The 27941-nt window shown below is 44.9% G+C and overlaps 2 protein-coding genes across 4 annotated transcripts; one reads left to right on the forward strand and one right to left on the reverse strand.

Moving 5' to 3' along the window:
- Window positions 1–762: 762 nt before the first annotated feature.
- Window positions 763–13729, reverse strand: HNRNPUL2 (heterogeneous nuclear ribonucleoprotein U like 2). 2 transcript variants are annotated; one of them, XM_077862009.1, is made up of 14 exons: window positions 13154–13727; window positions 11112–11247; window positions 10757–10833; window positions 10395–10534; window positions 10004–10094; window positions 9794–9906; window positions 9103–9366; window positions 8801–8923; window positions 7845–7973; window positions 6879–7047; window positions 5114–5314; window positions 4008–4081; window positions 3645–3752; window positions 763–3528 (listed from the first exon to the last, which is right to left on the reverse strand). In XM_077862009.1, the coding sequence occupies exons 1-14, from the start codon at window positions 13692–13694 to the stop codon at window positions 3448–3450; spliced, it is 2247 nt and encodes a 748-aa protein (XP_077718135.1). In that variant the 5' UTR covers window positions 13695–13727; the 3' UTR covers window positions 763–3447. The 2 variants fall into 2 exon arrangements, 1 of the variants encoding a protein (XP_077718135.1); XR_013359646.1 differs by lacking the exon at window positions 4008–4081 and having other exon boundaries at window positions 3487–3528; window positions 13154–13729.
- Window positions 13730–15253: 1524 nt separating this feature from the next.
- On the forward strand, window positions 15254–27855 carry TTC9C (tetratricopeptide repeat domain 9C). 2 transcript variants are annotated; one of them, XM_077862042.1, is made up of 3 exons: window positions 15254–15884; window positions 20272–20454; window positions 27415–27855. In XM_077862042.1, exons 1-3 carry the CDS (start codon window positions 15647–15649, stop codon window positions 27447–27449), a joined length of 456 nt encoding a protein of 151 aa, XP_077718168.1. In that variant the 5' UTR covers window positions 15254–15646; the 3' UTR covers window positions 27450–27855. The 2 variants fall into 2 exon arrangements, with proteins under 2 accessions (XP_077718168.1, XP_077718166.1); XM_077862040.1 differs by lacking the exon at window positions 27415–27855 and adding an exon at window positions 23042–24944 and having other exon boundaries at window positions 15267–15884.
- The last annotated feature ends 86 nt before the right edge of the window (window positions 27856–27941 follow it).

Genomic DNA, 27941 nt, shown 5'->3' on the forward strand with positions numbered 1-27941 from the left:
GGTCAGAATCGGTGTCCCATAGAGAGGAGTTAGAGCAGGATCTGTATCGGTTATATCACTACTCTTTGAAATTAGTTAGGAGGATCAGTTCAGTGCTAGCAATGCAATAGTGCTTTTGTTAATTCAAATTACCTTTTCGTTCTCCAAATTTACTATGAAATAACCCCCATCAAACATCTTCCATGGAATAAGTAAGGCTTTTCCTTCTAAATGGCAGTGACTCATTAATAAACTTATTTGGCTCCCAAATGGAACCTTACATTTAGCTTTAAAGCTAAATACTGGGCAGCCCGAGTGGCTCAGCGGTTTAGCGCTGCCTTCAGCCCAGGGCATGATACTGGAGACCCGGGATCGGGTCCCACGTCGGGCTCTCTTCATGGAGCCTGCTTCTCCCTCTGCCTCCTCTCTCTCTCTGTGTGTCTCTTGAATAAATAAATAACATCTTTAAAAAAAATAAAGCTAAATACTAAATGGTTTTAGTATAGGCCAAATACGGAGAGGTCATGGCTTACGATTTTTCTTCTACTCTGATGGCTCAAGTGCTTGGCATAAGCAGGCACTAAGCAAGCTAACAACCGACAAGTGAAGACATGGCTGGCTCCCGAGTGAATTGTAGAATAAGAAGGGAGGAACAGCCATGCAAGAGAAAAGCCATCCTTGGTTGGACCCAGTATAACTTGAGGAAGCAGCATCAAAAATCAGTCAATTCCCCCCAATGACACATTCTGCCCCAGTCAGTGCAGCCACAGGAGATAGGGTGAATTCAATCCAAATGGTTATTTATTCTAAAACTGGAAGCTACTGTGCCTACATTTTTGCCAAGATGTAATGAGAACACGGGAGGAAAAAGTTACAGATGTAAACAATGACACGTTACATTTTTTTTTTTTTTTAACGGTAAAACCCTTTTTTACTGGCCACTTCCAAGAATGCTTTACAAGTTGTGCAAAAACATTTACAGGCTCCATGTGGTGTTTGTTTATCTCATGAGCGTTTCCATCTACAACAACTACAAGAGATGTCTGATAAAACACTAAACAAGTCTTCTAAGGAAAACAAGGCTAGGAATCCCTCTTGGTAATCCACATTCCCCACCCCCCACCCCTTAACATTGTTTTTTTCACAATAAAAAGACAGACAGAAACAAAACCCAGACATCTACTGTTGTTGCAAGTGATCTCTTGGGTTAAAGTGACAAGGATGTGGCAGTTTCACTCTCCATCAGAAAAACAGCTTTTTAAAAAATTTTTAAAAAGATGACTTTCTGGTGTCAAAAATTAATAGCAAGTACCTCCCCCAGCCGTCCCCCACCTCCCAAAACTGCCAAATGGCTTGAGCTTTGTCCCCGTGGCCCCTAGGGTATAGCATCCGCCAAACACATCAGACACTATAAAAAGATGCTATTTGCTGGAGGACAGAACATTTGAAAGGAGATGGCAACTTCTGCCTCAAATCCAATTTTCTACTGTCACATAATCTTGCCCCAAGGGAATTTCTTTAGGCTCCAGTTTTTACCTCCTTGCCTGACACTATGAGCAAAGCTTTCTTAAACTCCCCTAAGAAATTGTTAGTGGATTACAGCAAAGTTCATGCAATCACTTCACCCATTGCCACACACAAATCCATGAAGGCACCACAAGGAAGCAGGCGCCCACAGAAAGGATGTCATGAGGAGCAAGCTGACTTCCTTCCTACCAGCACCCCTTTGCTGGCCTCAGGATCAGAGGTACTTGTGGGGCAGAAGGGTGTATGGGACAGGGGTTTGACTAGAGGGCCAGAATGTGGGCCTGCACACCTAGGGAAGGGTTGCATGGAGGGAATGATGGCAGAGGGAGAGGAAAGTTAAATCTCAGCACAAAATTTTAAACCAAGAACTGCCCAGGTGGGGAAACGAAGTGAGGCCTCAGTGGGCAGCACAACCCTGGGTTTTCCCTCCCTCAGAAGTGCTGCATGTGTGGTGTTTCCGGAGCAAGCTCTTGGCTGACACAATGCTGAGCAGGAAAATGAATTACAACAGAAGCAGAGTACTGGAAGAGCATTCTCATATCCCACCCGTCCTCTTGAGTCCAGCAACCTGAAGCTGTTTATCAAGAACCGGGAGGCTGTTGGTAAAGTTACAAACAAAAACTATCCCAACTGAAGTCTCTTGTCTGGAGGCTTCTCTGGGGACACACAGGGACAGCACCCCTGGAGGAATCCTGTTTCAAGAAGTGGGGAGGGGGTGCTCCCTCTCATGCATACGTTATACACACTCACATTCTCGCGCCCTTCCCCAGTTTCGGCAGCCCCCTGAGCTGCCTCCCACCCCCCACCCCCCTCCCCTTCTATCCACTCTCTACCTATGTATCAAAAAAACCAGCAGGGCTTCTGCCCTCCACACTGTATAAAATAGTTGCTATTCTCAGCACCTGGGCCCCACAGCCCACACCACAGGATTCACCTATATACATATCCTGCTGCAGCGAAAAGAGAAAAGAACCCTGCTTCGTTTCTGTGTGAGCTGAAACCCTGAGAAACGTTCCTTCTCTTGCACTATAAGAGGACAGATACTCTAACAGAGATGATTTCAGAGACTTCCCGCCTGTCTCGAGCTTGGAAGACAGAGAGTAGAGACTGGCAAATCACAATCTTCAGGCTGAGGGCAGCAATGCCATTCTCCACCAAGGTTCTGTGGAAATTCATTACTGGGTACAGAGAGGGTGGAGGCTATTTTGCTCTGCCATCACCAACAGTCCCTCTGCCTCCTTGACCTGGGAATCCTATATAATAGAACCACCCAACTGGTAGTCTCCGTGCCTCAGCTAAACAGCACGAGGTACAGGCAAGTGGAGATAGGGACACTTCGGCCTCCCAGCCCACTAGACCAGATATCCCAAGAGGGAAAGGTCGGTAAAAAAAAAATACAAACGGTTAGTTGGTGCAAGTGATTGATAAGAGCCAATCGTTTATTTTCACTGCCCCAGTCACAAGCTCTCCCTCTGTCCCCACTCCTGCCTGCTCTGGAGAGAGTGCCCTCACATGCGTGCCCACCCTCTCCGCACCACCTCATCACTCTCCCTTCCTTGGCTGCCAGTCCAGCTGCCTTATGGGTCAGAAGGGTGACATTTTCAGTTCTTTTCCTGTCCAACTGCAGGATATAGGACAGGCAGCCCTAAGTGCTGCTTTCTGCGCAAATGTTTTTTGATTACAAATATCTAACTAGGTTTGAAATGTTTTATAGAATAAGACAATATTCTTTTCAACAAACTTTTAAAAAAAATGTACAGTTTTGTTGTTTCCGCCTCCCCCCTCCCCTGCCCCTGCTTGTGCACCCTCCCCCCCCACCGCCCCTCCCCGGCAGCTCAGCCCCACCCGAACAGCCCCTGTTTTCCTTGGTTGTGTTTTGGGGGGTGCCTGGCACCCCTAGAGACTCAGCTTCATGGCTGACAGGCGAGAATGACAGGGGCTTCACCGATACCCTTGGTAACCGTAGTAGTTCCTGTAGTATCGGTCTCTGTCCTGGGGGTGGTGGTAGTAGTAATTCTGCCACTAGAAGAGAGGGGAAACCCCATCACTCGGAGCCACAGCTGGCCGAGGACGGAGAGGCATGACACTCATTCCTCTAGTCCTGCCACCCCCATGCTCTAGCTCCAGAAGATACTCACATCCCGATTGTATTGTCTGTAATAGTCTCTGTATCTGTTGTACTCGTAATCTCGCCCGTAGAATCGATCATAGTCTCCCCTGTATCGATCGTAGAAATTACGGTAACCCTGGGAAAGGAGGAGTGAAGATTTATGGGTTTTTAGCATCATGATCCACTGCTATCCCATTTTAAACGAGACACACATCGTAGCTTGATATTATCAACAGGCTGAGTCTCCCCAAAATAAGGTCTTCCAGAGGAACACATCAAATGGGCAAAACCCTAATAAGCCCTGAGAAAACAGCCCAAACCACTCTGCTCCCCCAAGCCAATAGGAATGGCCATCACAACCCAGAGGGAGGAGCAGGAGAGCTGCACTCACCCCTCTGTTTCCAGACTGCCCCCAGTACTGCTGCCCGTAGGCCCGGTTGTCGTAGCCTCGGCGCTGCCCGCCCACTGGAAGAGAAATGGAGAGCGCGCTCAGACAGCTGGCATGGGGTCCTGGCTCCATGTCTGAGTGGAAATCAAAAAGTCGGAGCCAAAGGCAATTCTGAGGGGAATACAGAAGCCTGCTTCTGTCAGGCTCACACAATGGTAATTAATTACCAGCCAGGAGTTTTTTAAATAGTCTGAAGTGGGAGGGCAGAGGAATACAGACACAAGAAAACCAAGCCACCTTGCTTTTGAAGCTCCCCAACTCCTGCAAAACATTTAAGATGGCAAAAGGATACATGGCAGAGTTAGAGACAGGAATAAAAACTGCCATTCAGAGGATCACAGACTTTCAGGGTTGGAAGGGACCCCAGATATCCTATAACCCAGACCCAGTATTTTATACCAATGAAACAAAGTATAAATACTAAGCTGTCTAGAACAAGAACTTGGTTGGTATTCCCAGTGCCTAGGACATAGCAGGCACTCAAACATATTGCTGACTTACATACACAGGCACACACAAACATTTTAAAGGTCAGTGAAGGTACACCATGGGGTTAACTAACAAACTAGATGTGCAGGAGATAAATTAATTCCACTACTAGCCTTACTTTGTAACCCCCCAAATTACTGAATAATGCATTCACTTTCTAGTCTACACAGCTGTGTTGATCCAACACACGCAGCAGCAAAAAACCTTAAGTTGAGAATCTGATTTCCCTGTACACATCTGAAGGCTATACTGCCAACACTCAAGTAGGAGATGAAATGGGGCACTGATGTAAAAATGACAACTAGACAAGAGCCCAAGCACTGCTTTTCAAGGAAACAAGTATTCCTGCTGCAAAATAACTACCCTTTGTTGAGGGAAGAATTATGGGAAAAGCATAAGGAGGTGGGGGAGAAGGACACAGGAAGAACCAGCTCCATAAAGAGAGTACTTCCTTATTGCCTATGACTTGACTTGGTGTCCTGGGCCTTTGCTGTGGATCCTGCTGTACGTGGCACCGACAACACACTGACACCAGGAGCTGGCAGGTCCCTGGGACTCACCGTAGCCTTGACCTCGGCTTCGGTTCTGCCGGTTGCGCTTGTTTCGATTGTTTCGGCGGTTTGTCCGCTTCTCAGAGGGGGGCAGCAGCTTTCTTGCCTCCTCCTTATACTTGGTGACAATGGGCTGAGCTTCCTCTTTCTCCAGCTCCCCGTAGGTCACCTCGTCCATGTAGTCGCATTTTTCAGGCAGAGAGAAGTTGGCTGTTAAGAGGAAGAGAGAAGGTCGTGGGACGCGAAAAGCACATGTATGTGCAAGATTTCACCATGAAAAGCCCACCATACAAAGCTGGATTTTCTAACCCTCATCTACTAAATGCACACCAAGGTGCTGGGTTCATACTCACTCACATTTATTTATTTTTATTTTTTATTTTTCCCCCCACTTACATTTAAATGAACAATGCACTTCTTCTACCAGAAAGAAGCTTTTCCCCAAACTGTAACAGCCCCAAGCAAAAGGCTATCTGCAAACTAGATTTACAATTTCTCGAGTGATCCATAGTAAATTAACAGTGAATTGAGTTAAAAGTTTCTTATCAGGACAGATGCAGGTAGCAAAAGCTAAAAAATAACTGAGAAAGTTTTGGTGTCAATTAGGTAAAGACCCCAGGAAACACACTTTTAAGAGAGATTCCATGAGAAACTGACCCAAACCAAAAGGCACTTACTCATCTACATGAGGATAATAGGGAGCAAGAGTACAGGGGAGTTCATTTACCACCTGTGCATGATGGGCCAGCACACCAGCCAGTCCCCAGACACGAAGTTCAGAGGCCAGGTCTCAGGGAATTCAGCTCAATGGGGCACTCCTGATTCTTGGATGAATTCAGTTAGCCCTCAGTTTAACAAAACTGAACTAAATTCCTCTGCATGCCTGATTATCAGTTATGGACTGGCATAGTTAACTTGGAAAATCCCAGCTCTTAGATGTGTAATCAGCTCCTGTGCTTGGGCATTATCATAATTCAAAGAGCCAGTCGTAGTTGATAAGACAGGTGGGATGGTAGAAGCTGAAGGCAGCAACCGGGGTGGTGTGGGGGGTGGAGAATCACACTCTGAAGGGAACAACTGGAAAAGGGGTCAATCAAGATGGAAATGATGCTATAAGGTTTTGTTTTGCATTAAAAATTTCAGACACAGATCAAAACCAAAACCAAAGAACAATCCTAATGTGATATTAAAAATCAAAATATACTGATGAGATTGTTCACTCCAAACACTGTATTTTCACTTAGACTATAATAACCTCCCCCCTCTAGAACATAAATTCAATGAAGGCAAAGCTTCATTTTATTTGCTATCCCCTATGCCTAAAATAGTATTGGACAACCAGTAAACACCCTTGAAGCTTTTACTAAATCAATAGCTGACTCAAGAAAGCCTCTGCTTTGAGTTTAATCACGCTGTGGTCGATTACTCCCTCCCTCTTTGTATCTTCTCTAGAATGAGTCAAGAACTTACTGCTTCACCAGTCACCCTCCTCATTCATTCATCTCTAAGTGCTCACACCCATTAATTTACTCTTAGGATTTACTTCTTCTTCTTCTTCTTTTTTTTTTAAGTAACCTCTATGCCCACCTACGGGCTCTAACTCATGACAATGAGGTCAAGAGTCGCACGCTGTACTGACGGAGCCAGCCAGGCATCCCAGGATTTACTCTTTAGATGTGGAGAAGCACTCCAGATGCTAAGAGGTGCTAAGAGGCCTGGGTAAGGCATGCACTGATCAAAGACAAGCTCCCTAACTTGTATAATGTTAGCACACCTTTCATTTCCAGCATTATAGACTCAGGCACATCATCTCCCTCCACCTCCTTTCTCAACTCCAGCCTCTTCTTCCAATCTTCCTCATTAGGAACCACCACCACCACTTTCCGAGAGAAAGTCTTAAACAGCAACAGTTTCCGTCGTTGGCCAGAGTTGTACACGTTACACTGGGGGCAGAAGGATAACAGATGTTTTAGAAATGCAAATTACCACTTGTACTCAACCAACTTACTGAGCATCTTCTACAAGTGAAGCAAGAGATTACAGGGTCTTACAGACACAATTTCCTCTAATTTTTCAAATTCTCCCCGATGAGGATCAGAAAAATTGAGACTCAGAGGCCAAGACTTGCCTCAAGTCACGAACCTAGTAAGTGGTAGAGCCAGAAATCCAAATAAGCTCTAATGCTCTACCACCTTCTATTATGTGTTTTATAGTATGGTAAAAACACGCGTAAAAGGCATTTCTGAGTTCAAAAAACATTATGACCATAACATAAACAGTCGTAATTTGGTCACCTACTTCTGACCCTTAATTCGGATTCCCTCTACATATGTACCCCACTTGGACCATAAACAATTTTATCAGATAATTTTTCATCTTTAGACCTTCTGTAAAATTAGATTTCTTTCCTTCTTTTTCTTTCTTTTTTTTTTTTTAATTTTTATTTATTTATGATAGTCACAGAGAGAGAGAGAGGCAGAGACACAGGCAGAGGGAGAAGCAGGCTCCATGCACCAGGAGCCCGACGTGGGATTCGATCCCGGGTCTCCAGGATCGCGCCCTGGGCCAAAGGCAGGCCCCAAACCGCTGCGCCACCCAGGGATCCCTCTTTCCTTCTTTTTCTAAGTCGTCTCTACACCTGACGTGAGGCTGGAACACACAACCCCAAGATTGAGAGCAGCATGTACCACGGACTCAGCCAGCAGGTGCTCCAGGTTTCTTTTCAATATCTGAACAATACCTGATCAAGAATGAAGTTCCTCTTTGTCCGGGAAGCAATCTGGACCAGCTTACTAAGGCACTGGGAGGCTTGCTGAACTAAAAGGTCTCTGCTTTTGGGGTCCATCTCTGGCTCTTCAAGCCCCTTCATCTGAGGAGTTTAAGAGGAAGTGAAGAGAAACACAAGAAGTTATGCAAGTTCAAACCCAAGAGTCACTGGTAAAGGCCACCTCTTTAGATGCCACCAAAGCTATCACAGCAGTTCACTCCTATTCCTCAATGCTGTCAGTGTATGTTACCCATTTTTTTTTTTTAAGATTTTACTTATTCATGAGAGAGAGAGAGAGAGAAGGAGGGAGAGAGGCAGAGACACAGGCAGAGGGAGAAGCAGGCTCCATGCAGGGAGCCTGATGTGGGACTCTATCCTGGGACTCCAGGATCATGCCCTGGGCCGAAGGCAGGCGCTAGACTGCTGAGCCACCCAGGGATCCCATGTTACCTATTTTCTTTTCTTTTTCTTTCTTTCTTTCTTTTTTTTTTTTTTTAAGATTTTATTTATTTATTCATGAAAGACACACACAGAGAGAAGGGCAGAGACACAGGCAGAGGGAGAAGCAGGCTCCATACAGGGAGCCTGACATGGGACTCGATCCTGGGACTCCAGGATCACGACCTGGGCCAAAGGCAGGCGCTAAACCGCTGAGCCACCCAGGGATTCCCGTATGTTACCCATTTTCTAAGAGTCATTTCCAGTCTTCATCTGGATAGATTCCAGATTTTGCCTGCTTTCAGAAATTTGACAACACAGCAAGGAAATAAAAACTCCCTTAAACATATATTGAGAATTCATTTTCCCATTTGTGGGATCCTTATTCTTCGACCCTCAAAAGACCCAACCAACTCCATCAGGAAAAGGTTATAGGCATTTCTTGAAACCTCCAGAGTAAATACCATGGCTAACCTCTCCCAGCAACTCACCCTCATTTGATTGAGCACAATCTCAGCTCCCAGGACATTGTATCTTTTCTCAGGATTTTCTTTTGCGTATTTCAGTGCCCACTGGGTCTTTCCAGATCCAGGCAGTCCTACCATCAGAATCACCTGTAAGTAAACAGAGCCAGGAATACCGTGAAAAGGGAGGATCACGTTTACAAAACCTGATTTAAGAACATCATCACCTGCCCCAGTTCAATAAAACTTCAAGAAAATACTTTAAGAAAAGCCTTAGACCAACCATTCCAAAGCACAAATACTAAGTTTTTGCATATTGTCTGGCATACCTCACACTCCTCTATGGTCTTGGGAGGAATTGCAGTGCGCACGCGCTCCTCAACAGGCACAGCATGAATGAACATGAACTCTTCTGGTGGTGGGAAGAAGGGCTCCTCCTTCTGACCAAAGTTTAATTCTACAACACAATTTTTGCAGAGGACATGGGGTAGGAGGGCCCGGTCAGCCAGGGATTCCTTGTTGATCCGGAAAGCCACACCTAGGTCTTCTCCATTCTTGGAAAAGGAAAGTTCTATTTCTTCGGTCTCAAAATTCTACAATGACAACAGACAAGAGCATTTATGACTTTATGAGGTTTAAACTAAAATCTTACAACTTAATCTTTTTTTAAACTCAAAATGTTAAACACAACTAAGCAAACAATGCATCAAACACATAAAAGATAGGAGCTAACATGAAGCAAACTGAAGGGCACTTAGGTGGCCAAGTGGGCTGAGTATCCAACTCTGGATTTCAGCCCAGATCTTGATCTCATGGTTGTGGGTTCAAGCCCTGCACTAAACTCATTGATATATTCCAGATTTTACCTTTCAGAAATTTGACAACACGACAAAGGAAGTAGGCTCCATGCTAAGTGGCCTAGTGTGGAGCCTACTTATGGGGGGCAGGGGGAGGAAACTGAATTCCCAGAGCCCTCTATCCACTCCTTGCTATGAATCTGTAACTTTTAGGAGCACTTACAGCAAAGCAGCCAATGACATCATTCTCCCCGAAAGTCTGGCCAAATTCCTCAAATTGCCCATTCTCTGCCTTGAGTCCTCGTCCATCAAAACCATAGGAGAATTCATCCTCACCTAGAACAGTGAACAAATTAGTTACCTACATCCAAACTTCCCATGGAGTAAGCAACATAGCAGCAAACACTAATGATTAAGTTAAAAATAGCATTACCAAGCTGTGGATGGGAAAAATCAACCGACCATCCAACTCGAAGGAGAGAAACCTCTGTGCAGCCTTCTTTCATTGGGAGATTCTGGGTTACCTGGCCAAGTCAGAAAAGGAACTCTCAGAGACTCTGACCAACTCAGGAGCAAAGTCTGGGTTAGAAAAACAAGACTCTTATATAAACTGAAAACAACTATCACAATCCAACATCAGAATAACAGCAATCAATGAACTTAAACCAAAGCCACAGACGTCAATTTCTTAGTTACTGGAGCTCAGATTATCATTAAAACGTGGTACCTTTCACTGCATTAATAAAATACTGGTGGGCAGGAACCTAACACATAGTAGTTTAATGAATAAGAAATGAATGGTCTTAAGGAGCTGCATATACTACCTTGGCCTCAAAGCAGACTTTCCCCTTTGTCACACCGTAAGTACTCCTTGCACCAGACCAAAGGGTGGGAAACTTCTCTGAGAAAAGTGGCTGCCCTCCATAGCGGTCTTTGCTCACTTGAAAATGGAGATCCGAGGTATCTGTTAGAAAGAAGCAGATCCGAAGTATCTGTTAGAAGCAATCTGTTTATTCCAAAGCCTGACACTTAAAAGCCACCAACAGAACACAAATAAACCTAGTTGTCAGGAATGGATACAAGTCTCCCATTGCTACATCTCTTAAAAATTGCAGGCCATGAAATTTTAACATCCAAAATCATCTCTGTATGGCTGAAAACCCCAACCTATCTGCCTTATACATACACGTGTCCAGGTTCACAAGAGTTTCATCCTCCTCCTCCTCTTTTGCCTCTTCTTCAGGGGGTGGTGGAGACTTTGAGCTATGGGTATGAGAAAAAAGCAAATACAGTGTATCCAAAGTCTTCTTCCTTAATGGGTGTCTGTATAACGTTTTAAACTATCAGTGAATACAAAATTCCAAAAGACAGCTTCTTTCAACAATGAAAACAGCAACAGGAGCTTTCAGAACAGATTCAATCTAAAACTTATACCTATAAAAGCCTATTTGATTTTAGATCCACCCCTCTCTCCAATCAACATCAGGTATATCAAAATCAGAGCAGACACTCCTTTCAACGAAAGGGGCTGTTTCCCTCACCGGCTGTGGTAAGCCTCCTCTCGGAATTCATAGTAAGCTCGGCCATGTTCATCCTTCTCATCCCGCTGTCTCTTTACCCCCCGCCGCTCACCATCTGAGCCTGCTGGTTTTGACTTTTCACTATCTTGGTCATCTCCTACAAAAAGGAGGGAAAGAAAATCAGCAGTTTTCATACTGGAGTGTAGAATAAGCTCAGAACCAATAGAAACTAAAAAGGGATCTGAGTATCTATCTAATCAGAATAGCCAGGTTATTCCCACTGCATCCACAGAACGTTTATTTCTAAAGATCATCCTCCTGTCATTGACTGGTACTTTAGAAAAAAGGACGGACATTATGATTATGAGCTAATTACAGTCGAGCAGTAGATAAAAATTGGACAATTTTTGCATTCTAAATTTATCTACTTAAATCAGGTCAAACCTGCAGATTTTCCCACCAATATGACATCTTTAAAAATCCCCTAAGTCTTTAAAAATTTCATAGGTTAATTTAGACTCTTGTCAAATTTCAATGTAAGCTAGGCACTTAATATACATTTTCCATCACTCTTCAGCAGCTTCATGATATAGATGTCTCAATATGTGTGTGTGTGTGTGTGTTTTAAAGAGTTTGCCTTTCTAGCTTAGAATGCACAGCCCTTCGCAGCATTTACTTATACAGCAAATGGACTCAGGTGCATATACAAAGCTATATTTTTACCATGGGCTTTACTGAAAGTTGTCAAGGGCAAACCATTAAGTCACAAGAGACCCATAAATAATACTGCATCTTTACTGCACATAATTTGGGGCAGAAAGGTGTTATCATATATTTAGCAACATTCTCTGCAAGAGGAAAAAAGATCTGAAAATTTTCCTTAGTTTGTAAAACAAGCGTTTAAAATAATAATTTATTTAAAGCGGTCTTTTCTCTCTCAAAACCTTTTTTATCTGCTATTTGGGATACACGTTAAGTCAAAGGTTATGTAATGGGATTTTTGTTCCAGGACACAGAGCAAACAATCTGCAAGTTGCATGTGACTGTCTTAGAATGGGTTCCAATTATACCATGATTACTAATAGCAGCCTAAAAAAAATCTCTTATAAGAACTAAGGCAACCCACTTCATAGTAAGACTCGGAAACAGCTCTAGTTTTCCTGCCTACTCGGACAGACAGGTACGGATCAGCTCTAACCATCCAACCACTTCAAAAGAAAAGAGAAAGGTCACTAACTCCCTGGGGCAATTCCACACATTTTCTTCCCAGGTTACTCAATGGAGCCACCAACACCTCAATCGTTTCAATTCAGAAGTCAGGGACCTAAAATGTAAAAGACTAACCAAGTGTGCAGCAAATCCACACATTTTCCCATCCATGGACTCAGTGAAAAGATTTAAATTTAATCATAAGAATTCAGACAAGATAAAACCTCTAGCCAAGAGGGTTGGCTAGTTCTAAATGCACTAGATTAAGACCGTCTCTTCACTAGTTAACTATTAAACTCCACAGCCTCACACCACAGGCTGCTAAAGCAGGAGCAAGGTTAGACTTACAGATTCACCGTGTGGCTCAAGCTCCAGCAATGGGATGGAGCGAACTTTAGCGAACTTAGACTATTGCTCAATATTTTTAAAACGGAAATATCAATACTCAGGTAACCCAAAGGCCAAAGCCTCCAACAGTCCGGTCTGGCCGTCCGTGTAAGCACCAATCTCTCAGCGCATTCCCGCTTAAGGAAGAGATAACCAATACCGCGACAGGCTGCTCCACAGGTAGCTCACAAGCAGTTCGCATGCAAAATTACTTCCATCCACTACCACTAAGGAACCAAGTTAGGCAGGAACGTCTCTCCTGCAGAGAGCGGGGCCACCAGGGGCAGTCAAACCCTCCAGCAAGGTGGGCCAAGAATGAAAGCCAACTCCCCTGGGAACTCCCACCAAAAGGCGCCGGGAATCTTGCGCTTCCAGGCAATTGAGAACAAGGAATCGGACCCCGCGGTGCACGGCTGAGTGCTGGGTCGGGGGCAGTTTGGAGACGGGCTCCGCTGCCAGCTCCTCACCCTGTTCCTCTGCGGCCTTGTCACCCGGCGCCTCGGATCCCGGCGTCTCATCCCCGCTCCGCTCCTCTGGCTCGTCTTCCTCCCCCTTGCCGGTGCCCTGCTCTTCGCCACCATTTACCCCACCTGACCCAGCCGTGGCCTCCTCCGCCGGCTTCTCGGAAGCATCGGGCTCGGCCGCGGCCTCCATGGCTGCCGCCTCCGGGGGCTCCGGCGGCGGCTGCGCGGCCTGGCCCGACGCCTGGGCAGGGGGTGGCTCTTCGTCCTCGTCCTCAAGCAGCGCCTCCTCGTCCTCCTCCTCCTCCTCTTCGTCGTCCTCCTCGTCCCCGCCCGGGCCACCGCCCGACGCGGCCACAGGCCGAGGCTCCGCCTTGCAGGCCCCGCCGGGCCCGGCCCCGCCACCGCCGGCCTCGTCCTCCAGCATCTCGGCGTCTAGCGCCTCCTGCAGCCGCTGCGCCAGATCTACCTTGAGGCCGCGCGAGTCCAGGCCCCGCCGCTGCAGCTCCGACCGCAGCTCGGTCACTTTCAGCCGCTTCACCTCCATCGCCGCCGCCGCCGCCTCCTCCGCCTCCCGCCGCCTCCTCCCCTGCGAACCGTCGACCGAGCCCGACCGCGCAGGCGCCGCCGCCGCCCGCCTCCGCCTCACGCGCCAGCACTGAGCCCGCGCGAGCGAGCGCACGCACGTACGCACGCAGGCAGGCAGCGAAGGCCGCGCGCAGCCGCTGCGACGTAGGGTTTGTTTCTCCCTCCTCCTCCCCTCCCCCTTTCGGCTCCCCGAGCCCGAAACAACGCAACGGGGAACTGCTTCCCTTCCTGCCCCCTCGATTTCCCTGCCGCGGGCGGGCGCGCGCCGAGGACGACGGACTTCCCTCCCCTTCCCTCCCCTTCCCTCCCGCCCCCTCTCACCCCTGGGCCAATCGCCGCCAGTGGTTTCACCGCGCAGCCGCACCGGAGCGGGAGACGGGGAAGCCTGGCTACAGTTCAAGTGCCTCGTAGCACCGAGGCGTGTGCGCGCCCGCCCGCCTTCCCGAACTTCCAGCCCCGGGCTCTGCGCAGCCGCGGGGGAGCTCCCTTCCCACTCGCCCCTCCCACCCCGTCACCACCCTTACTCCCGTCTGGCTTCCGATCGCGCGGTCGTCTTAGGGCTTGTTTGCTAGTCTTTCTAACCTACCGCCTAAACGTGCAGCAACTACTTGAGAAAAAGAAAAAGGAGGGCAGCTGTTGCAACGTGAAAGCCTACTAGCAACTGTCTTCCTGTTTGGTACACAAAGGGCTTCCCCAAACCAAGGAATACAGTGATCCCGGGGCCCTCTTCTCGCAATCCTTCACTTTCTCTACCCAGCAACAGACGCCCGGACCTCGCCATTTAGCCTTCCCATTGGCCAACTTGAATCGACATCTGCAATTCTGATTGGTCGTGCATGATCGTCCGGATTCTTCCAATTGGCTAAGCTGCCAGGAGGACTTTTTTTTTGCCGGGTTGTTCCGTAGGGGGACTGGAGAGAGTCGGGGTCGTTTCTGAGGGATTCCTTTTCCTTTTTTTTTTTTTTTTTAAATAATAAAATTGGTGTTCAATTTACCGACATACAGAATAGCCCCCAGTGCTCATCCCGTCAGGTGCCCCCCTCAGTGCCCATCACCCATTCCCCCCCACCCCCCGCCCTCCTCCCCTTCCACCACCCCTAGGCCGTTTCCCGGAGTCAGGAGTCTCTCTGTTCTGGGATTACTTTTCCGAAGCCGCTTTTGATTGGGCGGCGTGGCGCAATGCGCGCCTCCCCTTAGACACCAAACTGTCGGGACTCCCCCCTCGGGCCTCCTAGGTGTTTCCGCCGCTAAATCGAAGCCAAGCAGGGGATTTCCGTGCGTGGGCGTTTGGAGAGGGCGAGGGGTTGACCGCTGGGCTCCGTGGTTTTGGAACTGAGCTGCTCTGCGGCTGCGTCGCTTTATGCCTGGGGTTGGGGTGCACGCTACGCATTCAGCTCGGTTCCCGGTTTCTGACACAGACGCAAACAAGTGCTTATTGAATACATGCAAATAAAGAGGAGGGGTGCGGGCCAGCCCCGTAGACCTCCTTTAGAGGTTGTCCCGCCCATTCCCTTCCACTTCCGGGTAGGGGAGGTGTGTCCAAAACAAAGGAGGAAGCAGTTTCCGCCGGCTTTCCCACGCCTGCCACAGTCAGTCCGGCCTTTGGTTTTTGGGAGGGTCTGCGCACCCCGCTCTCTCCTTTTTAAGAAGTCACTTAATCTCGGCTTTACTATTTCCGCAAACTCTTCCTGATTAGTCTTGTACGTCTAGAGACTGAAAAGTACTGCAAAGAAGGGAGGAAGGGGCTGTACAAGAAACCAGCAAAACTCATTCCCTGTGGGGCTTCTTGGAGAAGGGTAATTTCCTGCCTTCTTAAACCCGCTGCCTACATCAGTCATTTTGCTCTATCTCCAGAGCTTCAGTTGCTCGTTCACTTCCCAATTCCGCAAGATCCCTGGGCAGCAAAGAAGTATGGAGAAGCGCCTGCAGGAGGCTCAGCTGTACAAGGAGGAAGGGAACCAGCGTTACCGAGAAGGGAAGTACCGAGATGCTGTAAGCAGGTACCATCGAGCGTTGCTTCAGCTGCGAGGTCTGGATCCAAGTCTGCCCTCCCCGATACCTAACATAGGACCTCAGGGCCCAGCCCTCACACCTGAACAAGAGAAAATACTGCACACTACCCAGACAGACTGCTACAACAATCTAGCTGGTAAGAACAGGGCTGAAGGGCAGATGGAGCATCAGGGCAGGCAAGTGAAAATTTGTGAACATTGGGAAACACAGGGGCATGCTCTTCTGCTGTCCTGTAATTATTCTGCTGTGAATTGAAATGTATTTCCAGTTTCTAAGGGTCTACGCGAGTTGCTATAGGGCCGTGCTTCTCAAAGTTCACCTGGAGAGTTTGTTAACGGAGTCCCATCCCCAGAGATTCCGATTTAGTGGGTCTGAGGGGTGTGTGTGTGTGGGGGGGGGGGGGCTATCAGTTTGCATTTCTTTTTTTTTTTCCTTTTTTTTTTTTTTTGGTCCGTTTGCATTTCTAACAAACTCCCAGGTGGTACTGATAGTTTAGGGAATTTTGCACTCTGCGGAAAACACTGAACTTAGATTTACGGCGTTTGTTTCTTTCATATGTAAAGTATAGGAAAGAAGGCATTTGCTTCAGCTGCTCAGGTAAGTCATTAGTAGATGCTTTGGACAACTCTTACTTGTTTTCCTCCTTCCTATAAACCAGCTCTTGGATAACTAGAATCATCCATATACCGGCCTTGGATAAAGATGATTGCCAGAGTTAGTATCACTAGGATTAATCTGCTAAAAGAAAGGAGACTTCTTATGTCTGTTCTGTGGCAGGCAAAATAATCAAAGACCTAATGAAATTATTTTGAAGTATATTGAAGCATTCTAATGGTCCCAGCCGAGGCCATGGGAATTATTAGGATTAGTTTTTATAGTTCACGATGGTTATATTTTATTTTATTTTATTTTACTTTTTAAAAAGATTTTATTTACTTATTCATGAGAGACACAGAGACATAGAGAGGGAGAAGCAAGCTCCACGCAGGGAGCCTGATGTGGGACTGGATCCTGGGACTCCAGGATCACGCCCCGAGCTGAAGGCAGATGCCCAACCACTGAGCCACCCAGGCATCCCTACAATGGTTATTTTAAAAGTGATTTTTTGGGGGGCAGCCCTGCTGGCGCAGCGGTTTAGCGCCACCTGCAGCCCGGGGTGTGATCCTAGAGACCTGGAATCGAGTCCCACGTCGGGCTCCCTGCATGGAGCCTGCCCCCGCTCTGCCTGTGTCTCTGCCTCTCTCCCTGAAATGAATAAATAAATAAATCTTTAAAAAAATAAAAAGATAAAAGTGATTTTTTTTACTATACTTGTTTTCACCTATGATTTGGTGAAAATCTAGCTTTGTTATACTGTGTGTCCAGCTCTGTGCTTAGACTCAAGTACCAGTAATAGCAATTATAGTAGCTAATTCATTCAACATTTATTAGATACTTGTGCTTTTATTCATTCAACATTTATTAGATACTAAGGATAAAGGAGTCTAATGAGGCAGATAAAGAGTACTGCTGTAGTGGAACATATATTCAAGTAAGGAGATGGACAATTAACAAAGGTAACATAGAAAATAGATAATGTGAAGCACTGTGAGAGGAATAAAGAAGAGAATGGGAACAGTGAGTACCACAGGCACGAGCATTTTTAAAGAGAGTCAATGTTCACTTTTAAAGAGAGTATCTTAAAAAAAAAAAAAAAAGAGTGTCTTAACTCTATAGGTGGATCTGAAGGCTAAGGTGGCTTAGCCATCTGTAGAGCCTCTGCTTGGAGGTGCTTAGGAGATACTCCATAAAGATTTACTCAATTAACCATCTTCACTTATTGAGTGCCTATAATGTGGGGGACAGTTTATTTACAATATCTCTCATCTTCATAAAAATTCTACCAAGGGGGATCCCTGGGTGGCTCAGCGGTTTGGCGCCTGCCTTTGGCCCAGGGCGCAATCATGGAGTCCCGGGATCGAGTCCCACGTCGGGCTCCCTGCATGGAGCCTGCTTCTCTCTCTGCCTGTGTCTCTGCCTCTCTCTCTCTGTGTCTATCATGAATAAATAAAATATATAAAAAAAAATTCTACCAAGTACTTGTGATTATCACCATTTTACAGATAAGGAAATGAGATCATGTCACGGTTGAAAATCCTCCAGTGGTATCTCATTACACTTAGGAAAAAACCCAAACTCTCTTACCTGCAGGACCTGACATGGTCTGGCTCCTCCATACACTGAATTTGCAAAGCACATGTATTTCTGCCTTCCAGCTTTGTAGGATCTCTTCTCTCTCAGTTAGAATGGCCTGTCCCTTGAATGACCCTGGGCATTCAGATCTTAGTTCAAAAGTCTTTTTTTTTTTTTTTACAGATTTTTTTAATTTATTTGACAGAGAGAGAGAGAGAGTGCGTGAGCAAGCACAAGCATGAGGAGCTGCAGAGGGAGAGCAGAAGGAGGCTGAACTGAGCAGGGAGCCTGATGTGGGGCTCAATCCTAAGACCTTGGGATCATGACCTGAGCCCAAGGCAGACACTTAACCCACTGAGCGACCCAAGTGCCCTCAAAAGTCACTTTCTTCAAGAGGCTTTGTGTAATCAAGCATCACTCTGACTTAATTCACTATCCCAGCATAGTTGTTTTCCTCAAAATACTTTAAAAAATTCATTTGTTTATTGTGTACTCCTATGTGGGGGCTAGGATACAAGGGGTGTTTACTCATCAGGATATCTGTCTTGTTCCTTTTCCCCGCTGTTCCTAGCTCTGCCTAGCATATGGTCAGTGCTGCATAGCCAGTTGTCAAATAATTAATGAAGCTACAATGATGGATCAGTTAAGTATAAGCCATATGACCACTTGGTGGGGATGTTGTAGAAGGGCTACAGATGTAAGCCCCTGCCCTTTAATGTCCTCAGAAACCCTGATTCTCCTTTCTTCTCCACACCATGATTAAATAATACTATGTTTAATTCCTACAGTCATGAAATAGGGAACACATTTCACTTCTTAATTATAGAAAGGCTGAGCATTGGCCCCTAAACAGATTTGTATTTCGAAGTCCCCTTATATAATCTGAGGTAGTAGTGAAGTAGTAGATCATCAAGAATGGTGAATTAGGGGATCCCTGGGTGGCGCAGCGGTTTAGCGCCTGCCTTTGGCCCAGGGCGCGATCCTGGAGACCTGGGATCGAATCCCACATCGGGCTCCCGGTGCATGGAGCCTGCTTCTCCCTCTGCCTTTGTTTCTGGCTCTCTCTGTCTCTCAGTCTTTCATGAATAAATAAATAAATAAAATCTTTAAAAAAAAAAAAAAAAAAAAAGAATGGTGAATTAGGGCAGCCCAGGTGACTCAGTAGTTTAGCGCTGACTTTGGCCCACGACGTGATCCTGGAGACCCGGGATCGAGTCCCATGTCAGGCTCTCTGCATGGAACCTGCTCTCCCTCTGCCTGTGTCTCTACCTCTCTCTCTCTCTTTCTCTCTCTGTTTCTCATGAATAAATAAAATCTTAAAGAAAAAAAGAATGATGAATCAATTAGAGAGTCCTTGGTTCAAATTTCATATTCCACCTAGAAGCTGTAGGATCTTGAGCAAGTTCCTTCATCTCTCCGAACCTTGATTTCTTTGTCCGTTACATCAAGATAGTAGCACCAAATTCATAGTGGATGAGAAGATTAAATGAGATAATGTTTTGTCAAGTACAAAGCACAGTGCTTACTACTTGTTCACACAATTTTTTTTGTTTTGTTTTGTTCACACAATTGATGGCAATGCTTGTTGTTTATAAAGCTATAGTACAGGGGCGCCTGGGTGACTTAGTCAATTAAATGTCTGCCTTTGGATCCCAGGATCCTGGGATCGAGCTCCAAGTTGGGCACCCTCCTCAGCGGGGAGCCTGCTTCTCCCTCTCCCTTTGCCCCTCTCCTTGCTTGTGCTCACTCTCTCTCTCTCTCTCTTTCAAATAAATACAATCTTTTTAAAAAGCTGCAGTACAATAATAATTGTGCTTAAATGGGGGTTCAAGACAAGAAATAAGAAACATTTCAAATAAATTTTAAAGTATGTTCCTCTCAGTTTTATAGCTGGACCTAACCCAGCGCTAGGCACATAGTAAGCATTCGGTAGTTTGCTTGTTTGTTTTTTAAGATTTTATTTATTTATTCATGAGAGACACAGAGGGAGAGAGAGGCAGAGACACAGGCAGGGGGCAAAGCAGGCTCACCACAGGGAGCCCAATGCAAGACTGGATCCCAGGACCCCAGGATCATGACCTGAGCCAAAGGCAGATGCTCAACCAGTGAGCCACCCAGGCATCCCATATTCAGTAGTTATTAAAGCCAGTTATAAGGTATGTAAAGCTGTTCACTGTGGGAGTCCCAGTATCTAGAAGAATGTCTGACACCAGGTAGACATGTAGATGAATGAATCAGATGAGTGCATATTGTTGGTATTGTACTCTGGTGCTATCTCCAGTTGGTCAGTGGAACTGAGTGTAATTACCCCCTCCTCCCTCTTCTGTTCGTCCTTTCATTTGGCCTGTTAGCCTGTCTCCTTCAGATGGAGCCAGTAAACTACGAACGAGTGAAAGAATACAGTCAGAAAGTCCTGGAACGACAACCCAATAATGCGAAGGCCTTGTATCGGGCTGGCGTGGCCTTCTTTCATCTGCAGGACTATGACCAGGCTCAGCACTACCTCCAGGCAGCTGTCAACAGGCAGCCAAAAGGTAAGAGAGAAGGGGATTGAGGTACTAAGAACAAAATTGTCCTGTGCAGGTGGTGTCTGGGGGTGGGAAATATTTTATTTTACTTTTGCAATTTATTGAATGTTTGTGAATAGATAATAATACATTCACATAGTTCAAAATTCAAAAAGTATAAAGAGGTGTTTGATAAACTGGCCTTCTTCTATCCTTATGTTCTTGCCTCCACAGGAAAGCACCATTGTATACCCTCCAGAAGTATTTATGCTTCAACAGGCGCATGTATAATCTCCCCTCCTTCCCCCAGTGAAAGAGATTTTAAATCATTGTTTTTCAAGTTCCGGTTCCGAGATTGTAACTGAAACAGGATCTGGATTCCAATGAATACACTTGATGATCCTCACTTTGGTCAGCTCCCACACTGGGTCTGGCCTTTACTTTAGCTATCGTTTTATCCTTTAGCTCAACTGAGCCCAGGTATGACCTAGAAAAAGGGCAAGTCTACTGAGACAGAATTTTAAACTTGGTACTTTGTTTCCAAGGTAAGGATATTGTGAAGTGGATTACAGATACATTCCTGTGTTCAGCCCTGAAAATTGTCTCCCATTTTGCATTCCGGCTTAGAAAACTCTCTAAATGAATGGGGGGTAGGGGGCACCTGGCTGCCTCAGTCGGTAGAATGTGTGACTCTTGATCTTAGGGTTGTAAGTTCAAGCCCCATGTTGGGTGTAGAGATTACTTAAAAATAAAATCTTGGGCACCCCGGTGGCTCAGCGGTTTAGCACCGCCTTCAGCCCGGGGCGTGATCCTGGAGACCTGGGATCGAGTCCCACGTCAGGCTCCCTGCATGGAGCCTGCTTCTCCCTCTCTGCCTGTGTCTCTGCCGCTCTCTCTCTCTCTCGATCTCTCTCTCTTATAAATAAATAAATAAATAAATATTTAAAAATAAATAAAATCTTAATAATAATAGTAATAGAATAAATGAGTGGGCAAGCCCCTGTGAATTAATAAAGACCTAAAACATGAGGCATTTGTCCATATTTCTTACTTTCAAGTAAGTTCATTACAAAAATGAACTGCTAGCCAGGTATAGTATCTTTAGACTCTCTCTAGTTGTGACAACAACTATTTCTTCAAATTCTCTTTCATTATGAAATTAACAACCAGCCAGTCCTGATTGTACAGAGATTTTTCTCCCTGTACAGAGATTTCTAAAGAAAAAAAAAAACACACACACACTAGTATTAATGAATGAGATTTACTATTGCAAAGAATAGTTATGATATATTGAGATCTGAGAAAGATTTTTAGCAACAGAAGTATGCAGGGGAGGGTGAGGAGTTGGCAGTGGAGTAGGGGGACCCTAGGCTCACCTTGTCCCACAAATGCAACTAGGTAACTTACCAAAGCATCCTCAATACCCCTTCAGAAATCAACCTGAAGTGAAGACTGGCAGAACAAACTCCACAACTAAAGGTAGAGAAGAAGCCTCATCAAAGAAGGGCTAAAATAGGGACACCTGGGTAGCTCAGTGGTTAAAGTGCCTGCCTTCAGCTCAGGGCATGATCCTGGAGTCCCGGTATCAAGTCCCACTTGGGCTCCCTGCATGGAGTCTGCTTCTCCCTCTGTCTGTGTCTCTGCCTCTTTCTCTCTCTGTGTCTCTCATGAATAAATAATTAAAATCTTAAAAAAAAAAGAAAAATAGAAGAGCTAAAATAGCAGCTGAAGTCTTTTTTTCCTTTCTTTTTTTTCCAGCTTAAGTCTTATACCCACGTTTATGTTTGTTCACAGGAAGATTCCTGGGCTCTGGAGAGTAAAAAATACTCTGCATATTTTGTAGATCTGAACAAATGTATTCTCCCAGAGAATAGGTTTATTCTCATACTTACACACACATACACACACACCTCCCCCCACCAAAAAATTTTGTTCTAGCATGATATTAAATAAACTCAAATGATTCTTTTTAGATTCAGAAATCTGGTCCTCCTCAAACCTACTTTCTCTAGTAATTTCTTTGAAAGACTGAAATCTTGATTTGAAATAATAGTGCTGGTTTATATCATTTATTCCGGATGTCACTTGGGATTATCTCTGACCTATTTTTGTAAAATAACCACATCCCTAAAGTGGGGGTAAAAATGCTAGCTTGCAGAAGCCAGTAACAGTAACTTGGTATTTTCCCTAAGTATTTTTAATCAATATGTTTGCTTTGAACATTTTTTTTTTTAAGATTTTATTTATTTATTCATGAGAGACACAGAGAGAGGCAGAGACACAGGCAGAGGGAGAAGCAGGCTCAATGCAGGGAGCCTGACGCGGGACTCGATCCCGGGACTCCAGGATCACACCCTGGGCCAATGGCAGGCTCTAAACCGCTGAGCCACCCAGGGATCCCTGCTTTGAACATTTTAAAAGACTCTTTAAAAAAAAAAAAAGACTCTTTTTTTTTTTTTTAATTTTAGCCATGACTAAAAAAGGATCTGACTCTATAAAAGTATAAAATGATTGTTAAAAAAAAAAAAAAAGGATCCTGTGAACAATTCTTTCCTGCCCCAAGCTGTGATTATGTTCTAATTGTCTCTAATTGCCTTCTTTGCCCTATTCTAAGATGCCAATGTCCGGCGGTACCTCCAGCTAACACAGTCGGAACTCAGTAGCTACCATCAGAAAGAGAGGCAGCTCTACCTGGGCATGTTTGGTTAACAAAGAAGAATGATGCTCCTCCACTTGAACTTGAAAGTTAAAGACCAATTGAGGGAAGCCTCCGCAAGAGAAATTAACCCCATACCTCTGACGCGGGTGGATTTCTGTTTTGTTTCTAGCTCTGCACAAATTCTTTGGGACTTACACAGTCTTTTTTTTGGTGGTGGTGAAGTCAATCTATGTATTTGTATAGCTTTCCATACATGATATTCTTGGGGATATTTGCCTTGAGAAATAAAATCAGCTATAAATGCAGTTAATCCTCTATGACATAGATTTTAATGATAGATATTTTTACATGTATCCATATACAGTACAAGAAGGTTAGTAAAGGATGAAAGAATGATAAAAGTTTTTTCTTTGTTTCCTCATGCCCAAAGCCAAAGTCACACAAGTCACAAACTTGGAAATATATTTTTTGTGAAATAGATGATTATAAATTGGACCCATATGACTTAAAAGGAAAGATTTGAAATTAACCTCCTTGACTAAATCAATTCCTTATCCTTAATATTCCACATACATTCCAGTTCTTTGTACCCCTGCCCCAAAAATACCTGGTTCCTATTTTTTTCTGGTGATAATTTCTAGTCCCTGCTAGTGTTCATACTTAGAGCATTCATACAGTATACTTACTTATTTTTTCATTGAATTCTTCTATCTTAAAACCTTGAGTCAAGCACTTAAGTATTTAATAATTCTTCAGCTCTGATGCCAAAAAAATAAAAAACCCAAACAAACATTTTAATTTTTAATACGTGCATATCTGTATGCTCATTTTTCTAAAAAAAAAAAAAAAAAGGAAAAACAGATTGCTGTGTCTTCTTGAAACAATACCACGAAAGAGAGGATAAAGACATAAATCTGTTTTTCATTTGTCACCTTATATTTTGTAAGAGCTCAGTTCCTTACAGAGGAGGGAAATAGGAAGGGTTATCCTTCCCTTATGCATAAGCACCCCATGGAACTTTCTGGAAGCTTTATCGGTGCAGGCTGCAGACCTGGTACAGTTATGTCTCAGTAGGGGGCTCCATCAACCAAGAGCTCCTTTGTCATTCTGTGTACTTGTAAATAATGTCCACAATGTATGGGTTCTACAGAGGAGATGAGACCAGGTAGTACTGCCTCTACCTTTATGAGTGGAGGTAGTAAATATGTGTTATTAGCTATCACATAAGGACAGATTTCAGAAGAACAACAAAAAAATCCAAAACCCTTAGTCTTGCCAAGTATGCATGAGTTCTCCCTTAAACGGTGAGCCCCTTCTCTCTCCCAAACAGCCAGGCTCCTCTTTGTGTCCCCTCATATCCCTAAATAATAGAACTTACAACAAAAAGGTTTTCTTCCAAAAATCTTGTAATTCCAAGGACAGAACTAACAAAAATAGAATATTTCATTCCTTTCCCAAGCTGCTTAAATTTCTAGACCTAGATTGTTGACAAAATTATGTCATGGTTGCATGTTTGCTTTGGTCAAGTTTTGGTTTCTGATCTTCTCCCCCCACCCCCCACCCCCCACCACCAGACTTGATGTTACACTAAGCTATCTTCTGCGTCAATAAGGAAAAATAAAACTGGTATTTAAAAACATTTTAGAGGGCAGCCCAGGTGGCTCAATGGTTTAGCGCCACCTTTGGCCCAGGGCCTGATCCTGAAGACCCAGGATCGAGTCCCATGTCGGGCTCCCTGCATGGAGCCTGCTTCTCCCTCTGCCTGTGTCCCTGCCTCCCTCTCTCTGTATGTCTCTCATGAATAAATGAATAAAATCTTAAAAATAAATAAAATATGATACAGACATTTGAACAAGAATTATTGTCTGGGGAAAAAAGAATTTTTGTCAGTTTTGTTGAGTATGATAATGGTACTTGGTCTTTTTTTTGTTTTTTTTCAAGAGTTCTTATAGAGGCACATATCAAAATTGCTTACTGATCATTGGGGAAGGGACTTGGGAACACTTCATATCATTTGCAAAGAAAAAGACCCAACTATAAAAGTAAATATATTTCACAATACAAATAGTATATGCCCAGGTAAATGATCTTTGGAAACACTGGCTTTGGTTAAATTAAAATAAAAATTCAGGGGTCCCTGGGTGGCTCAGTTGGTTAAGCATCTGACTCTTGATATTGGCTCAGGTCATGATCTCAGGGTCATGAAATGGAAGTCTGCATTGGACTCTGCTGGTGTGGAGCCTGCTTTAGATTCATTCTCTCTCTCTCTCTCTCTCTCTCTCTCTCTCTCTCGTCCCCACCCCCGCCCATCCTCCATCCCCCACCTTGTACACTCATGTGCTCTTCCCTCTCTTAAAACAAAAATAGGGGGATCCCTGGGTGGCGCAGCGGTTTGGCGCCTGTCTTTGGCCCAGGGCGTGATCCTGGAGACCCGGGATCGAATCCCACATCGGGCTCCCGGTGCATGGAGCCTGCTTCTCCCTCTGCCTGTGTCTCTGCCTCTCTCTCTCTCACTGTGTGCCTATCATAAATAAAAAAAAAAAAAAAAAATAGGGATCCCTGGGTGGCGCAGCGGTTTGGCGCAGCGGTTTGGCGCCTGCCTTTGGCCCAGGGCGCGATCCTGGAGACCCGGGATCGAATCCCACGTCGGGCTCCCGGTGCATGGAGCCTGCTTCTCCCTCTGCGTATGTCTCTGCCTCTCTCTCTCTCTCTGTGTGTGTGACTATCATAAATAAATAAAAATTAAAAAAAAATAAAAAAATAAATAAATAAATAAAATCCAATCCAAATGACTGAAATGGTGACTTTTGTGAAGCTAAGTTTGGCCAAATGTCTGGTGATAGAAGAGGCAATCAATAGGCAGCAAGTGAAGGCATACATTTACAAAACTGCCAGTTAAGAAAAGAATTGAAATCCACCCTCCCCCAAAAAAGAAAAAGAATTGAAATCCTAAATTAGAATTACATTTCTAGGGGCACTTGGCTGGCTCAGTAGTTACAGTGTGCAGCTCTTTATCTTAGGGTTGTAAGTTCCAACCCCACATTGGGTGTAGAGATTACTTTTTAAAAAATTTAAATTGGGGATCCCTGGGTGGCTCAGCGGTTTAGCGCCTGCCTTTGGCCCAGGGCGCGATCCTGGAGTCCTGGGATCAAGTCCCACGTCAGGCTCCCGCCATGGAACCTGCTTCTCCCTCTGCCTCTGTCTCTGCCTGTCTCTGTGTCTCAGGCATAAATAAATAAAATCTTTAAAAAAAAAAAAAAAGGAGGATCCAATGTTGGCATAGAGATTATATGAGCTCACCTGTGATTCCTTGAATCCATGGATGAGACTGAAAGCAGCAGAAATGAGAAAATTCTCTATTCCCTCCTCCTGTCTCTGCCCCTCTCTCTATATATATGTCTATCATAAATAAATAAATAAATCTTAAAAAAAATTTAAATCTTGGGGTGCCTGAGTGGCTCAGTGGTTGAGCGTCTGCCTTTGGCTCAGAGCATGATCCCAGGATCCAGGATCGAGTCCCACATCGGGCTCCTTGCAGGGAGCCTGCTTCTCCCTCTGCCTGTGTCTCTGCCTCTCTCTCCGTGTGTCTTTCATGAATAAATAAATAAAATCTTTAAAAAATTTTTAAATCTTAAAAACAAAACAAAGAATCGTATCTCTAAAGCTGGAGAGCAGAAGGTGTTTGTCTGAAAACTAAATCAGCTTATAGCTCAAAAACAGTATCTCAGGGTGAAACTCTTAATAGGCTGGAGCCTGACCCATACTCTCATAAAAGGAGGCTGATTTTGGCTCAGTAGAAGGCAACATTATCCAACAATTAGGACTATCCAACAATAGACTAGGTTTCCTTTGGGGATAATGAGTTATTTTTCTTTTATTATTATTTTTTAAGATTATTTAAGTAATCTCTCCACCCAACATGGGGCTCAAACTCATGACCCTGATATCAAGGGTTGCATGCTCTACCGACTGAGCCAGCTAGGCGCCCCAAATTCTTTTTCAAGTAGTGGTTTTACTGACAAAAGGAGGATCCAGGGCAGCCCCGGTGGCGCAGCGGTTTAGCGCCGCCTTCACCCCAGGGCGTGATCCTGGAGACCCAGGATAGAGGCCCACTTCGGGCTCCCAGCATGGAACCTGCTTCTCCCTCTGCCTCTGTCTCTGCCTGTCTCTGTGTCTCATGCATAAATAAATAAAATCTTAAAAAAAAAAAAAAAAAAAAGGAGGACCCAATGTTGGCATAGAGATTAGATGAGCTCACCTGTGATTCCTTGAATCCATGGATGAGACTGAAAGCAGCAGAAATGAGAAAATTCTCTATACCTCTACAGGCTGGCAGAAACTGTTCCTGGCGTCCAGCAGATAATGTGAGACAACTGTGGCCTTTTGTGTTGACTGCTGTGCTGCTTTAAACATCTTGCAGATTCCTAATTGCCACCTCCAGTGAAAACTGCATTTCATGCTGGGAACCAAAAGCAAATGCTTGCTCTGGAGGAGAATCTCACCAAGCAAAAGATCTTTAGTTAGGAATGACACATGGCCAAGACAATGGTTACTGTGTTTTCCAGACTGACTAGAGAAATTATGTACATTGTATACACATATAGACACAACTATTATGCCTTGCTTTTAGGAATTGATGTTCTAGGATGCCTGGGTGGCTCAGGGTGTCATCCTGGTGGCGGGATCAAGTCCGGCATTGGGCTCCTTGCGAGGATGCTGCTTCTCCCTCTGCCCGTGTCTCTGCCTCTCTCTCTGTGTCTCTCATGAATAAATAAATAAAATCTTAAAAAAAAAAAAAAAAAAAAAAGGAATTGATGTTCTGAGGCAGCTGATTTGTTTTTTTCTCTCTTTCTCC

This window comes from Canis aureus, chromosome 21 (genome assembly GCF_053574225.1).
Source record: "Canis aureus isolate CA01 chromosome 21, VMU_Caureus_v.1.0, whole genome shotgun sequence".
Classification (NCBI taxonomy): Eukaryota; Metazoa; Chordata; class Mammalia; order Carnivora; family Canidae; genus Canis; species Canis aureus.